Below are 14,137 nucleotides of genomic sequence, written 5' to 3'. Positions count from 1 at the left end.
TTAGTGCTCGGTCCGCCGGGACCCGGGGGTTCTGCGGTCCCTGCCTGCGACCGCATGGGCCTGAGTTCTGTTTCCTTTTCCCGCAGCGCGCTGAAGCAATAAATGTGCGTGTGATGGCAAGGATGAGACGATATTGGAACCTTCTTTGTGTCGCTTCCTTTAATGCACATTAAGGCCCTCTAGAACGCATTTTGTTGCCCACTGACTCCGCTGGGTGAAGGAAGCGGCCGGTGGAGCCCCATCCTGTGTTCACCACGCAGAGCTCCCCCTCAGGGTGGGCGTGGCCATGTCTGCTCTGGCCGTGACCCGGAAGTACCTTCCTGCCACGTGACTCAGAGAGTGAAAGATCTATAAGTAAAAGCCTCTTACCGTGCTGGCATGATAAGCAAAATGACAAACAGGGCAGCGTTTTTCCTTCACGTGAGAGCCCCGCCTGTGCCGAGGGCTTGCTCCATGCCCCGCATGCACAGTTTTGGCAGGTCAAAAGCATAGCAGCCCCTAACACGAGAAAGGGTTAATCACTTTGGCACTTCCTGTATTCTTGATGTTTCCTAAAGTACAGCAGTGTTAGCTGAGAAAGGAGTTTGGTCAATCGTTCTCTTGGCTTTCTCCCCAAGCGCAGTCTTTATCATTATCCTTGCAGCTGGTTTACAGTCTGGTTGGTAATTGCATGAGTGATCTTTCATGTGCATTCAAGAGGGCAGCAACTTAGCACGATGCTTCTGTAACTTTGGTCTCCTCTGCACATTTATTAACAAGAATAATTACTCTTCCATTAAAAAGTATTGTTTTGTATTTGTTCTGGAAAACCTGGATTGGTTGCTGCATTGGTAGTTCATGGAAAACAATTTGAAAGGGCTCAGACCATACTTATCAAGGCTTTAATATTAATGGTAACACATGAGGACTTGGGACGAATGCGCTGCTCGTGCAATAAATGAGAACTTCTACTATTTCTCCTGGAACTCATACTCACAATTCTCATTTACGGCTACAGTTGTAAAATCGCTACCCAGGAATTCTTCTGTCCTAGAACATGCGGTTTCGTATTTCACAGTTACACTGGAGAACTGTTCACTCATCATGTTTGCAGTATTCTTCTGAGGTGTCTAGTGCCGTTTTCATCGTTACTTCACATCGTGAAGAGCCTCTTTGGACCATCGATCCATCTTTGTGAACTGGAGTTATAATGCTACATGGCAGTAGCCACGAAAATTCAAACATAGCAAACAACTTGCAAGCGGTGTCAGTCTGATTCTTGTTCCTTTCTAACTGGTAGCTTAATTTTAAGATTTTATTTTTACTCCTCATGACCTGAAGCCTTACAAAGGTACTTTTTGGTGAGAGAGAGAGAGAGAGAGCGAGCTGGGGAGACGTGGAAGCAGGTGGGTAAGAGCAGGCAAGTCTTTGAGAAAATACATCGGGATCGTGAGATCATTAATACTTTGTCTTAAGTCTCGTTCCCTCAGTTCTCACCTGCCTGTGGAAGCTTTTCGCCTTTCCCTTTGCCCAGAGGCGGCTGGTAGGTCCGGTGTGTGAGGAGCACGGCGGGCATGGGCTCACTCTGTGCCTCTGCGCTGAGCTGGGACGCTGATGACTCCCTCCAGGTTGTGATCCTCCACCCTGTTAAAGTGGAGCCGGGGTAGAAAAGTGACAGGCGGATAAAGACAGTCGCCGTCTCTTTCCTCTGAGCGGACCAGTTCCTTCCCCCTGGCTAGTTGATTGGCTCTGACCTTCACAAGAAGGACGTGATAGGATGAGATGGGATGAGGGCGTGGCCAGGGAGGCCTCTTGGGGACATTCCCCGCCCCCCCCGCCCCGCCCTCTCATTCCTGGGCGCACGTTAGAGCGCCGCTTTCCCACAGCTTTGAGATTAGCTTTGCCCAATGAAATGGGACAAACTTGACACATCACTTCCAGGCAGAAGCTTTAAAAGCCACATGCCAAGTCTCTGTCTGGGTACGGAGGGCCGGTCCAGGTGGAGTCCCCGGGTCTGCCCACGTCCCTTAGTGCGGATAACAGGGTAGAGACGCCCCATCACCCAGCAGGGGCGGTGGACATCAGCAAGAAAAAGGTGTCATTGATTTAAGCCACCGAGACCTTGGGTATTGTTTGTTACAAAAAAAATAAAGTGCCTGGATCCCTTTGCCAGTTTCGCTTCCTGAAACCTTACACCGATCCGCGCCCAGCGGAACCCCAGTAGCACGCCTGGCTCCACTTTCCCCAGGGGCCTCTCTCACACGGAAGGACACGTCTATTTGCAAGCTCTCCTTAGCCTGGTCGCCATTCTTTCATTTTTTGTTTTTCAGACGCAAGAGTCGGGGATATTCTTAGTAAACCCTTTATTGGTACAGGTCTTCAACAAAAATTATCCCAACAGTATTTAAAAAACAAAACCTGAAGCAAATATCAGACTTACAGTCTCCGTGAGAATTAAATACAAGATTCTGTGTAATATCCGCAGATTCCCGGTGCAGGGCGCTGGTGCGCAGTCCGCTGAGTCCTGGGAATCGCGTCGCGGGGCGCAAGCATAGCTCTACAGGGGTGGAGGCAGGGTTGGGGAGGGTGGGGAGGGTGTTTCCAGGGAAGCGGAGGGCCGCAAGGGGATGAGGGCTTCCGGCGTGGGGACCGATGCGGGGCGGGGGTTCGCTGGAGTGCGGCAGACACTCACCCTGGCACCCAGGAGCTTCATGGACTCGCCCAGCCGCTTTCCGAGCTCCATCCGCGACTGGGACTCGCCACCGCCCCCCTCTGGCGGCGGCCGGAGCAGCAGCGAGAGAAGGACCCACCACCGCCTCCGGGCCACGGGGTGGCGCTGGAGGGAGGACTTAGCTGCTGCAAAAGCCGGGCTGTGTCCTAGGGGCAGCTTTACCAAGAGGCTGGAGTCCAAGGAAAATTAGGGAGCTGCCTGCGCGGATTTGAGCAGAACCAAGACCAGAAGTTGTTAAACTTTAAAAAATACAGTTGCTATGAAAATGGTTGTTCTTCAGGAAGACGAGAGCCACTGTTGTAACACGAGGTCTTGCACTAACAACGCAGCGTGCGGCACGTGCTGATGTGCTCACTGTGGCTGACAGATGAGGAGCTGCCTCTTCCCTGCAGGTCACGTGTGACGGCACAGACTCTTTGCCCCGGGACACCGCGGGTCAGGAGAGGAGTTCTCGGGACACGGGAACGGTCCGCCAAGAGAAGACCCTGACCATTTGCAGGGGCTCTTTGTAGACGGCAGGGGTGGCTCACAGTGGCTGGGGGGCCTTGGGGCTGTGCCTGCCTCTAGTTCCGCCCCAGGGAGGGCCTGCGGAGAAACGAAACGGTGGCTTCGCGAGACCTTCTTTCCTAATAGCTTCTGTGTTGCAAAACCAACACCCAGACACCGTAGGCGGTTTGAAAAGCAACATTAAATCGGGACAGCGGATGATGATCCATATTACCTCCTAGAGAGAGTGAACGCTTTCATTTTACGTTTCTTTGTTTAAATATTTAATTTCAAACTTACAGAAAGCTGCATTTGAAGAGCACCCATACACGCTTTACCCAGACTTGCCTGTTGTGAGCATTTTCCTGTTTGCTTTAACATCTGTGTGCTCTCTCCTATCCATCCATCTATCCATCCTGTCTGTCATTTATTTCATTTGGATGATGAAATTGACATTGTGCTGCATTCAGGGGTCCCCCACTCCGTTGGCCAACACCCGTTGCTGTGATTATGTGAGAGAAGGGGCCCAGCCTGCATGTCACGCTGTGACCCCGGCCCCACCACGGCAAGCCATGTGACAAGATGCCTAATTCACGCTGTACGGCGTGATGATTGGCAGCTCCGGGCGCCTTTCCCACGGCCACGTGGGGCTCTGACGGGCCAGCTGGCACGGGTGTGGCTGCACCGGCGCTGCGGGCAGCCTGCCCAGCTTTATGTCAACTTCAGGGCGTGGGCCGTGGCTTCCCTGTGTTAGTACCTTTGCCTTGTTGCCTTATGAAATCAGTTCATTAGGCTCTGCAAGTGCAGGCAGCGGTGAGCGGAACCGGAGGAGGAGGCCAGAAACGCAGTTTGACAGACCTGGGGATCAGGAAGCAGGAGGAGAGGCACCGCGCTGCCCCCCTGGAGGCTGGGCAGGCGGGTGTTCATTGAGGAAGGAAATGATGTTTTAAAATATGCATTAAATGCGGAAACCAAATGGCCAACAGTTGTGACTAAGGCAAGTTACAGAGATTTTTGAGAAATTACGTAGTTTTCTTACAGTGACATCCTCCTGACGATGCAGAAGTGTACGGTAGCTTTCACAAGTCTCCCTTCCCGGTTTCTTCTGAGAATCTTGAGGACGGTTTTATTTTCAGACTCTGCTCGTTTCCTCTGGTGTCAGAACTCTTTGAGTGCCCGTTAATGACAGAGCTGTACTATTTTAAACATTGCTCACACGGGTTGTAGTTATAATAGAATAACCAGCAGCAGGGATGAAGGTCAAGAGAACATTCCCCTCGCGGGGGACGGCATCCTCATAACCTTGCCTATTTGGTCACAAGGTCTGAAACAAGGGTGTTCTCTCTGTGGGTTTTGTGAACTTTTAAATTCATTTTGACATAACTTCAATTGTGCTTCTTTCAACACTCTGAAAGGCCAGCATGCCCAAGGGGCCCGGTATGGGCTCCCGGAACCCGCAGCGGGGCAGCTCCTGTCCAGCGGTGGCTGGAGACACTGCAGGCCCACGAGCTCGGCAAAGGTGGGAAGAACAGGTTCGGCCATGCAGCAAGGAACCGGTGCGATGCACGAAGCCTGGGCCAGGGGCCTGAGGGCCTGAGGGCGGAGAAGCCCATTTGGGGGTCTCAGGGCTGGCCAGGAGCAGGGCCAGTGCCTGGGGGGATGAGCCCAGAGGAGGGTGGGAGGCCAGGGCTGTGCTGGAGGAGGCCCGAGGAAGGGAGGGTGGGGAAGAGGAGCGCTGGAGGGAAGGAGCTACGGTCACCACCGTGCAAGCCCATGGGGGCAGAGGTGAGATGACTTTGCCAGGAGGCCTAGGATGGTGCGGGCCTTCCGGGCGCCATGTCTTCCTGTCCCCACCCCCTTTCCTTTGCATTGTCTGCTTCTGGGAAGCACACTTTGCTCTCTGAACCCCTATATATGTCCTGACAGAGGTGTTCACCTTTCCCAGGGGGATTTCATCTCGTGACTTGCTTGCAGGGACAGAAATGGGGTTCTTGATAGAGCCCAGAAATCGAGGTAAGGAGCCGATTTGATACTGAGTTTCTTGCAAACCGGCCTTGGGATGTGGCGACATCCTCAGGTTTCCTGTTTTGCAGAGCTAGGCTCTGAATGTGTCTGAGGAACCCCAGAGGATCCCTCTCGTCATGCCTGCGTGTGTGTGCATGTGTGCCTGTGTCTGCTGAGTTGCGGCAGCTGACACCCTCTCCTTCTGAGTGCCAGGATAGAAACCAGGCACCTGCCTCCCCAAGTCCTTCTGTCGCCCTCAAATCTTTGCAAGTCATCACTGACCTTGCACACACATTACTGCACCTACTGCACCTACTGTATACACAGCGGGGGCCCTGAGAGGGAGGAGAAATGGATCCAGGAGCTCAGAGACCTGAGGCCTCTGTCTCTCCCTCAGGAGGAGGGCCTGTCTGAGAACAGACACCCTAATTGGTGTCTCTGAACCTGAGGAACAGAGTCAGCTCCTGTCACGTTCCTCAGGGGACTCAGGTGGAGACAGCAGGGGAGCCCGAGGCGATCACACCTGCCCTGGGAGTGAGGAAAGGAGGGGGCTGCTTAGGGTGACCCTGGCTTCTCTGCCCCGACCCGTGTGTCTGGAGCAGGAGGACGTTGGTGGAGGGAGTGACGTCAGCGGTGTGAGTCAACGGTGGAGCATGTGTCCTGTGCTAAGGGTCACCTGGCTGGCCCAGGGCGAGGTCAGGGTTGGCACCCGGCAGAGGAGGATGCCCTGGCCGGTGCTGGCTGCCTAGGGCTGAGGAGGAGGATGCGGAGCTGACACCCTGTCCTCCTGGGCTGGGGAGACGCTGGACATCTTGCCGCCATCTCCAAACTCTGACTCCTGGGGCTACATTGCATCAGTCAGCTCCTCCTCAGAATGTCCCCAGGACCTGAGAAGCCACCACTGTGACAAAAGCAGACCTCACATGCAGCTATGTGGGGCCACAGGCCCCAGCCCATCCCCCATCCCAGATACAAAGGGCACAGGGTCACAGGGGACATGGCAAAAGGAACCCCTCAGCCCTCCCAGGTGTGGCTCAGTGGGCTGTGTGTTGTCCTGCAAACTGAAGGGTCACCAGTTCGACTCCTGGTCAGGACACAGGCCTGGTTTGTGGGTTCAGTTCGAGTCGGGGCCCTTAGGAGAGGCAACCAATCAATGTTTCTCTTTGATATCCATGCTTTTCTCCCTGTCTCTCCCCCTTCCTTCCTCTCTCTCTAAAAATAAATAAATAAAATATATATTTTTTAAAAGGAACCACTTCAGAGCCCCCAGACATGCCCAGATTCCTACATCCCCTCTGATGGAGGCAGAGGGTGTCGACACTTCCCAAGTGGGGTTCAGGGGAGGAACCTCCACATTGAACATGCTCCTTTGGTTTTGATTTCTGGGCTGTGACAGCAGCCCCACGCCCCCCCATCTGTGGGAGCAAGGAACGAAGACCCCAGAAGTTGGGAGAAGGGCTCCCCAGTCTGTGCTGCCCCCTCCCTCATCTCCCAGGTCCCCAGTCTTAGAACTTTGCCCCTGACATGGGCCTGAGGTGCTGGAGAGGGGCTGGGACACCCCTGGGTCCCCTGCTGAGACCCGGGCTGGGCTGAGACTCAGAAGGCCCCTTATGGGAGGGCAGACCTGGGGCCTCACATGGAGTGGCCTGGCCCGACTCAAGGCATGTGGAGATGCCGCACCCCAGTCCCAGAGGGAGGAGGGCAGGGTGGGTGCGGTGAACCTCCCGCCCCCCCTTAGTCTGGGCTCCCTGGAGCATCCGGGCCTGTTCCCAGTGTCCCTGACAAGGGAATGGGACAGGCGCAGCACCATCTGTCTGCCTCTTTCCCAGACCTTTGTGCACTTTGTGGGAAACCTCGGCAGCTGCAGGAATTGTTCGTGGTTCCCACTCAGTGCTGCAGAGACGGACACGGGCGTGGGACTGTCATTCCCTGGGAGAGACAGGATTTCTCCGCTTCTGTCTGCCCAGCTGCTTTCAGTGCGTCCTGCCCAGGCTGCTGTGGACACAGAGGCGATCTCTAGGGTCTGCTGACACTCCCACAAAACCAGGTCCTGCCCTGGGCTGAGGGAGACTGGGAGGAAGAGCCCGTGTCCCTGGGGTCCCCAGCTGGGGAGCCAGACTTCAGGGACAGACTGGGGGAGGATGCCCCTGGGTGGGGCCCGGAAGCAGAGAGGTGAGGCCCACCCAGGCCCGAGCTGACACCTCCTTAGCACCGTCCCTGCCCCCTTGTCCGTGTGACACAGACACGTAACTCAGGGCACGAACCCTTGGGGAGAAGGCCCCAATGCGCTGACCTACGTCGTCCCCTCCAGCGGTCCCGGGACTCGCCGAGCCACCTGTGTGCTGCCCACTCACTGCTCAGCTGCCTTCCCAGGTGTGCGGCGGCTCAGCCGGGCCTGTGTGCACCCCCAGAGGGGCCGCCGGGCATCGGCAGGAGCGGGTCAGGGGTGGCGACCCAGGCTGGACAAAGGGAGTGGGGAGGGAGGACCTCCTGGGGAACATTCCAGAAGAGAAGACCTCAGAGCTACTGGCTGAGGAGCTAGACTGGTGGGGAGACCTCCCTCTGGGATGGGGGAGCAAAGTGTTCTATCGGCAAAGATGCCCCCTCCTTGGTCCCCCACTAGACTCTCCAGCAGAGCCTTAAGGGCGCATCTGCTTGGGTCCGCAAGTGATGTGGAGCTGAAGCTGGTGGGGCGCTGGCCCTCGGGCTGCGGGGCCAAGGGAGAAGGGGCGGGGCAGGCAGGAGGGCGCCACCTTTGAGGGTCCTGCCAGGCTCAGGGCCTGGAGCATCAGACCCCACTCTCCTCAGCCCACCCTTGCCCCCCGTACGGGGTGTGTGCACAGGAGACCCGCCCTCTGACCCTGGGTGGGTGTTGGCATCAGAGGCACTTTGGGGGTGAGTGACTGGGGGGTGCTTTGGGGCGCAGGAGGACAGCTGGCCGGGATCAGAGTGCCATTCTCCCGCCCTAGAGGGGAAGACCTGGGACAGGGTTGGGGCCAACCTCAGGGACCCTAGTCTCTTAACCCTGGTCTTTGTAGAGATGCTGTCCACAGCCCAGGAAGGCTAGAAATGCCTGGGTGTGGAGGGCGTGCCGTGGGTGCTGAGTGTGACCTGTCAATTAGGCACACAGGTAAAACAGAAAATCACACCCAGATACGGTCTCACCGGGAAACCCCTGAGCCATCAGCCAGGGGGACACTATCTGCTTGGGGGGCCAAGGTCCAGAGGACACCGGACATAGGGGGAGTCTCAGCACAGGGGATCCCTGTTTGAGTGCGGTGGGGCAGCCACCAGAGGAAAAGGGGGACACTGATTTCAAGTTTTCCCCCTAAGGCTGTGACGACCAGCTCGGGGGAGTTGTGGCCTGGTTCTCCGTGCAGGTGGTCGTGGGGGACCCCGTGGGGCTGACCAGCTCTCCCGGGTGGGCACATGAGCCCTGGGAGGGAGCGCTGGGCCAGCACGTGGTGGTGTAAGAGGAGCCCGGATGGGCGGTCTGTGGGACAGAGGGGCATCCCCTGGGGGACACACATGGCCAGCTAGGGCTCAGGTCACATGGGAGCCTGGAACACAGCTCCCCCACATTTGTCATGGCCTGGAGCCAAGAGAAAGACAGGTGGCCATCCCTGAGGCTGGACACCTGCTGTGTCCTTCTGCCCCCAGTGCGGTCCAGACAAGTTCTCCTTCCTCCGGGAGCCTTTCTTGTTGTCCCTGGGTATTGGGATGAGAACTTTGGTGCCCTGTCTCCTGACCTTTCTTGGTGGGCTCCTCGGGAGAGCTCAGCACAGGACTGTCACCCCCTCCCTTCCCTTCCTGGACCCGATGAAGCCGTGTGCTGCCTCCCAGGGCCGAGCCTCCGTCCTCACTGAGGCCACAAAGGGCCTGCCATCCAGCAGGACCTGGGCCAGGCCGCCCCTGCACTGGCTGTTGGGGACACTCAGGGATAGGTGCCCACGTCCGGTCCTCCCGGGGCTCTGGGTCCTGGCCCCGTGTCTCCCCAGGGCATGAACACCTGTGCTGTCCCCCGCCCTGGCACATGTGTCTTGCTGTGCCATGCTGCCCTGAGTGACCACAGCCTCCTCAGACTTCAGTGGCTCGAGGTCAGTCCCCATGGCTTCCAGGTGTGGCCTTTCTCAGAACAGAGAAGTCAAACCTAACTTCTCCTCAAGGGCAAAGGACGTGCCTCCTTCTTCTGTGACACCTTGTGGGTGGCATGAGTAGCCTGAGTTCAGGGAAGGGGTGGGGCAGAGCATGGCCAGCTCAGCAGTATCTGGGTGCACTGATGGCATATAAGACACTCGGGTCCATGAAAGCATCCCAGCAAGAGGACACAGGCTGCGACCAGGCAGACAAGCCAAGGACGCAGAGCCAGAGACCGGGAAGGAACTCAGACATGGAGGCAGGCCCAGCGCCTGGGGACAGGTACTGCCCACCTCTGGAAGCACCTCTACCTCTGAACCCTTCCTCCAGGCTCCCTGAGGGGACAGACCTTCTCCCCTGGGGACGCCTCTGCTCCTGCACCTCCCTCCCTGTGGCCCTGCTCTGTCCAGCCAGGGCCCCTCAGCGGATGCCCCCTTTGCTGTCCCACCCGCCTCCCCTAGGCCCCTAGGCCCCTAGGCCCCAGTCTCAGACAAGGGGAAGTCATCCTCGAAGGTCCCTGCTCCCCCTCCCCCTTTACCCCTGTGAGGTCTCTTCTTTCTGCTCTGAACTGTGGGCCAGGAGTTGCATTCAGATTTATGTTTCTGTTTGTGTAAAGGGCATTATTGCTTTCATGATTAGAGAGAAAATATCATGAGTTATTTGAGAGGAATCCACTGGCATTCTCCTTTCCCGACGGCCCCACTCAGGGAGGTGCTTGGGCCCCGAAACTCCGTGTGGCTCAGGTGCAGCCTGCAGACCAGGGGACACAGTCCACTGGGTCCACACCCGCAAGGGGGTTGTCAGTGGGTCAAGGGCAGGATGGTGATGCCAAGAGAGGAGACTCAGCCCAGCTGGGGGCAGAAAAACTGGTCCTCATGAGAGCTCTGAGCACCCCCCCCACTGCTCCTGGGCGGGATCCCTGACAGGAGCACAGGGCTGACGTCCCCAGGAGTCTGGAAGGGGTCCCACAGGGAGTCGGGTGACTCCAGCTCAGTGAGCGGACACCCATGCTCCTGGGTCCAGCTGGGATGTGGGGTACAGGGGGAGCCCTGGGTGAAGGGGCCGGATGTGCAGAGAAGGGCAGGAGAACTGGGGGTCCCGGGAGGAGCCCCATGTCTGTGGGTTTTTCCTGCCTGTGTCTTCAGAGCCCAGATGGATAAGGACGTCTTCATTGAGAATTTTGGTGTAGACTGGCCAAAAAAAACATACCTGTGCTACGAGGTGGAGCAACCAGAAGGTGACTCCAGCATTCCAGAGGACCAGTTGAAGGGCTTCCTGCGCAACCAGGTGACAGACCGCCGCAGGCAGGGCCTCCTGCCCTGGGAGATTCAGGGAGAAGGTTTCAGGGAGCTCCAGGTGTCCTCTCCGCGTCGTCCTTTGTCCCCGCAGCTTCCGTGGCTTTGCCTCGAGACAGGGGGGAGGAACGCTGCCGTGACGGGCAGCTGTGGGCCACACAGAAGACAGTGGTCCCGGTGTCCCAGGGCTTCCTTGTGCCCTCCTGCTCAGCCTCCCAGGAGAGGCCCAGACAGAGGGAAAGACCTCTGGACCTGGGGTCAGGGTCCCCCCACCTCCTGTCTGTGGCGGCTTCTGGCCAGAGAACCTGAGAGCCACCTGGTGCTCCCTCCAGTCACTGCAGGGAGCTCCAGGCAGGGTGCTGGTCCCCACAGCAGACGTCCCCAGGGCCCACACACTCGAGCCGGGGTCTGCACCGCCCCGTGGGCAGGGCTTTTTCCCCTTCGCCAAGGCCCTGGTCCACAGTCCCCTGTCTGGTCTCCAGATTCCTCAAACCCCAGCGGTGACATTCCCCCCGTTTCCTGGGCACCTCTGCCTTGGTGGCCTTCACCCCTCTCTCCCTCAGGAGGGAAAACCCAGAGCTGGGACTTGAAGTCTGGTGCCGGGAGGGAGGGCCAGGAGGGGAGTGCATGGAGAGCAGGGCCAACCCCTCCCTTGGGGAAGCACCCCTCTCTGTGGCATCCCACTGGTGACCTTGGGGCTCGCCAGCCCCCTCCCTCTGTCCTCAGCTCTTCATCTGGCCCCCCAGGGTCCAACCATGTAGGGCCGGCTCTAGAAGGGGTGGGCCTCAGACACAAAACACAGGGGCTCTGGGAACGCAGTCATCGAGAGGACTCACATGAACGCAATAGTTTCAAATCGGAACTCATGCCCATTCCCTGATGAGCCAAACATGGACAGTATAAAGGGGCGGATCCAGTGCAGCACCGTGGGGAGCCAGGATTGGCTGACGGGGAATAACACATCCTCACTGCTGGGCGGAGCTTTGTCACCTGCAGATGTCCTGTTCATCCTGAGTTTGGCCCAGTGACCCTTGCGTGGAAATGTCACCCCTCTCGGTGGGGAGCTGTGCCCCCTTAATTCTGTGCTGGAGGCCAGTGCCTCACCTGCCTCACCCTGGCCCCGCCCTGCTCCTGTTCACAGCAGGTGACAGAACTCTTTTCTCCCTCCTTTGTGCCCAGGGTTTTAACACACCAGGGGGACCCCGCCATGCAGAGCTGTGCTTCCTGGACCGGATCCGGTCCTGGGGCCTGGACAGGAACAAGCACTACAGCATCACCGTGTTCATCTCCTGGAGCCCCTGCCCTGACTGTGCCCTCAGCCTGGTGGGTTTCCTGTGTGTGAACAGCCTTGTGAGCCTGCGCATCTTTGCCGCCCGCATCTATAGCTATATCGAGGGATATGAGGACGGACTTCGCCAACTGCAGGAGGCTGGGGCTGAGATCTCCATCATGGACATCCCTGGTCAGCAGGGACTCATGGGGGTGGGAGGAGGACAGGGGGAGGCCTGAGGGAAGCTGCCAGAAAGAGGTGGGCAGGATGAGAACCCCTGGAGGAATAGCCTGTCCCAGCTGCCTGCAGGGGGGTTGCTGGACTCTGAGAGGATGGGGGCATCTCCTCGAGAAGAGAGTTCTGGGGACAGACCTGGTCCTGGTCCTGGTCCTGGGCAGGGAGGGCGGCTGGGCACGTGTGCACTAGAGATCCGGGGACTTCTGAGTGCAGGGGATGGCCCGGCCTCACCTTCCACTGGAGGGAGGAAGTTGAGGGAGCAGCTCTGTCCCTTGGGAGGAGAGGGAAAGGGGGCAGTGAAACAATGATGGGGACAGTGAGTCCCTGTGGGTCACACACCACGTGGCCCCTCCTGCTCCCTAGACCTGGAGCTCACTTCTGTGTCCCTGTGCCCCTCAGAGTACGAGCACTGCTGGGACACCTTCGTGGACCACCAGGGTCGACCATTTGAGCCCGGGGACGACCTGTGTGCACACATTGAAGAGAAATCACAGATACTGGATAATATCCTCAAGGTGAAGTTCCCCTCCCTGCTCCCCTCCCTCCCCAAGTTCTCTCCCTGGGCCTTCCTTCCCTCTGCTCAGGCCTCCTCTGGGTCACCTGCTCCCCCCTGGGACACCAGCTCCCTCCCACCCTTCCCTTCTCACAAGGTCCCTCTGCTCCCCCACATCCTTGTGTCCCCCCGTCCTTCCCCACCATTGCAGCTGCCCCAGACTCCTCTCTGCTCCTCTCCCCACCTGCTACCCTCCCACACCCTTCAACCTTGCGTCTCCATCAGGGTTCAGGGAAACTGAAGACGGACTCAACCTCACTGAACAACTGGAGTCTTCTGGAGATCGATGAGTAAATCACCTTCTTCAAGAAGAGAAAACTCACCTCTCCACATTGATCCAAAGACACCAGCAAAATGCAAAGGGCTCATGAGAAATTTGCCTTTAAATCTGATTGATTTACTTTTTATTTAAAATCGGTGGTATGTTAAAAAACAAACCTTTGAGATTAATTCAATACTAACAGAATCATTCTTGATTTTTAGGGAATTAATTGTTTTTGTTGATTTTTCTATACAAAGCAATGAAAAGAAAGTTCACGAATCTTCCACAAGATGTTTTTCATCTGTACATGTATCCTGAAGTCCAACTTGTTCAATAAACACGTGCAAATGTGCTCTTGCTGTTCCCACCCCCTTTCCTCCGCATTCTCTGCTTCTGGGAAGCACGCTTTGCTCCTGAACCCCCATGTATGTGCAGACGCATGGTAGGCTCACCCTTCTCTGACTGGGTCTCTTGCTCTCTAGTGCACTCACACAGCAACAGAAAAGGGACCAGCTCACAGGTCACCCAGAGCCCCCTGGTCCCTGTCTCTGTGCTGCCCCCCGAAGTCACAGCCCCAGGGCTTGCTCTCCAGGAGTCTTAGCTGACCACCCTCTGTTATTCCCAGAAGCAGAGGCCTGGCACTTGTGGAGGAGGGGTCGTCAGGCTCAGGCCGTGGCTCATCTGGGTGCAGGAAGGAAGTCCAGGAGGAGAGGGACAGTCAGTTAGTGGGTGAGCAGCCAGGTGTCCTCTCCCGAGCACTGGGGGGACAGGGCGGTCTGGACTGACCCCTGACCCTGAGGGCCCAGCCCAGGGAGCCCCCCATAGCTACTACATCTGATCAGTGAAACAGTTGTGCATGGGGGGCGCTTTCATTACCACTGAGGAGCTGAGAGGTGAGTTGATGAGATGCCCAAGGTTACCCAGAAGGTGAATGCCAGGGTGGGTGCTGACAGAAAGATCCAGAAGGCTGGAAAGACTGTCCTAGGTCCCCACACAACCGTGCCCCTCAAATGTCCATAGGCCTCTCATTTCCTTGCATGCCCCTTTCTGGCATTGCCCAGGGACCCCTTGTGTCCCAGCCAGACCTGCACTAGGGCCCTCTCCTAGGACCAGTGTACAGCACTCGGTTGCTGTCCTCATTACCAACCAACACTCACCGAGTGTGAACACTCAACTTTTGCGT

General features: G+C 57.4%; 1 protein-coding gene across 1 annotated transcript; it reads left to right on the top strand.

Moving 5' to 3' along the window:
* Positions 1–9,510: 9,510 nt before the first annotated feature.
* LOC123816189 (DNA dC->dU-editing enzyme APOBEC-3A-like) lies at positions 9,511–13,306 on the top strand. The gene is made up of 5 exons (XM_045835027.1): positions 9,511–9,619; positions 10,483–10,624; positions 11,812–12,094; positions 12,539–12,654; positions 12,918–13,306. The coding sequence occupies exons 1-5, from the start codon at positions 9,591–9,593 to the stop codon at positions 12,984–12,986; spliced, it is 639 nt and encodes a 212-aa protein (XP_045690983.1). The 5' UTR covers positions 9,511–9,590; the 3' UTR covers positions 12,987–13,306.
* Positions 13,307–14,137: the final 831 nt, after the last annotated feature.

Source organism: Phyllostomus hastatus, unplaced genomic scaffold (genome assembly GCF_019186645.2).
Source record: "Phyllostomus hastatus isolate PE091 unplaced genomic scaffold, TTU_PhHast_1.1 phas_contig_198, whole genome shotgun sequence".
In the NCBI taxonomy this organism is placed as follows: domain Eukaryota; kingdom Metazoa; phylum Chordata; class Mammalia; order Chiroptera; family Phyllostomidae; genus Phyllostomus; species Phyllostomus hastatus.
This window is presented reverse-complemented; position numbering and strand designations above follow the sequence as displayed.

Excerpts from the sequence above, each read along its gene's own strand:
- LOC123816189 (XM_045835027.1), top strand. The coding sequence starts at position 9,591 with ATGGAGGCAGGCCCAGCGCCTGGGGACAG. Across the intron at positions 10,625-11,811 it reads AGGGCTTCCTGCGCAACCAG|GGTTTTAACACACCAGGGGG; the intron begins GTGACAGACCGC and ends CTTTGTGCCCAG. Across the intron at positions 12,095-12,538 it reads CTCCATCATGGACATCCCTG|AGTACGAGCACTGCTGGGAC; the intron begins GTCAGCAGGGAC and ends TGTGCCCCTCAG.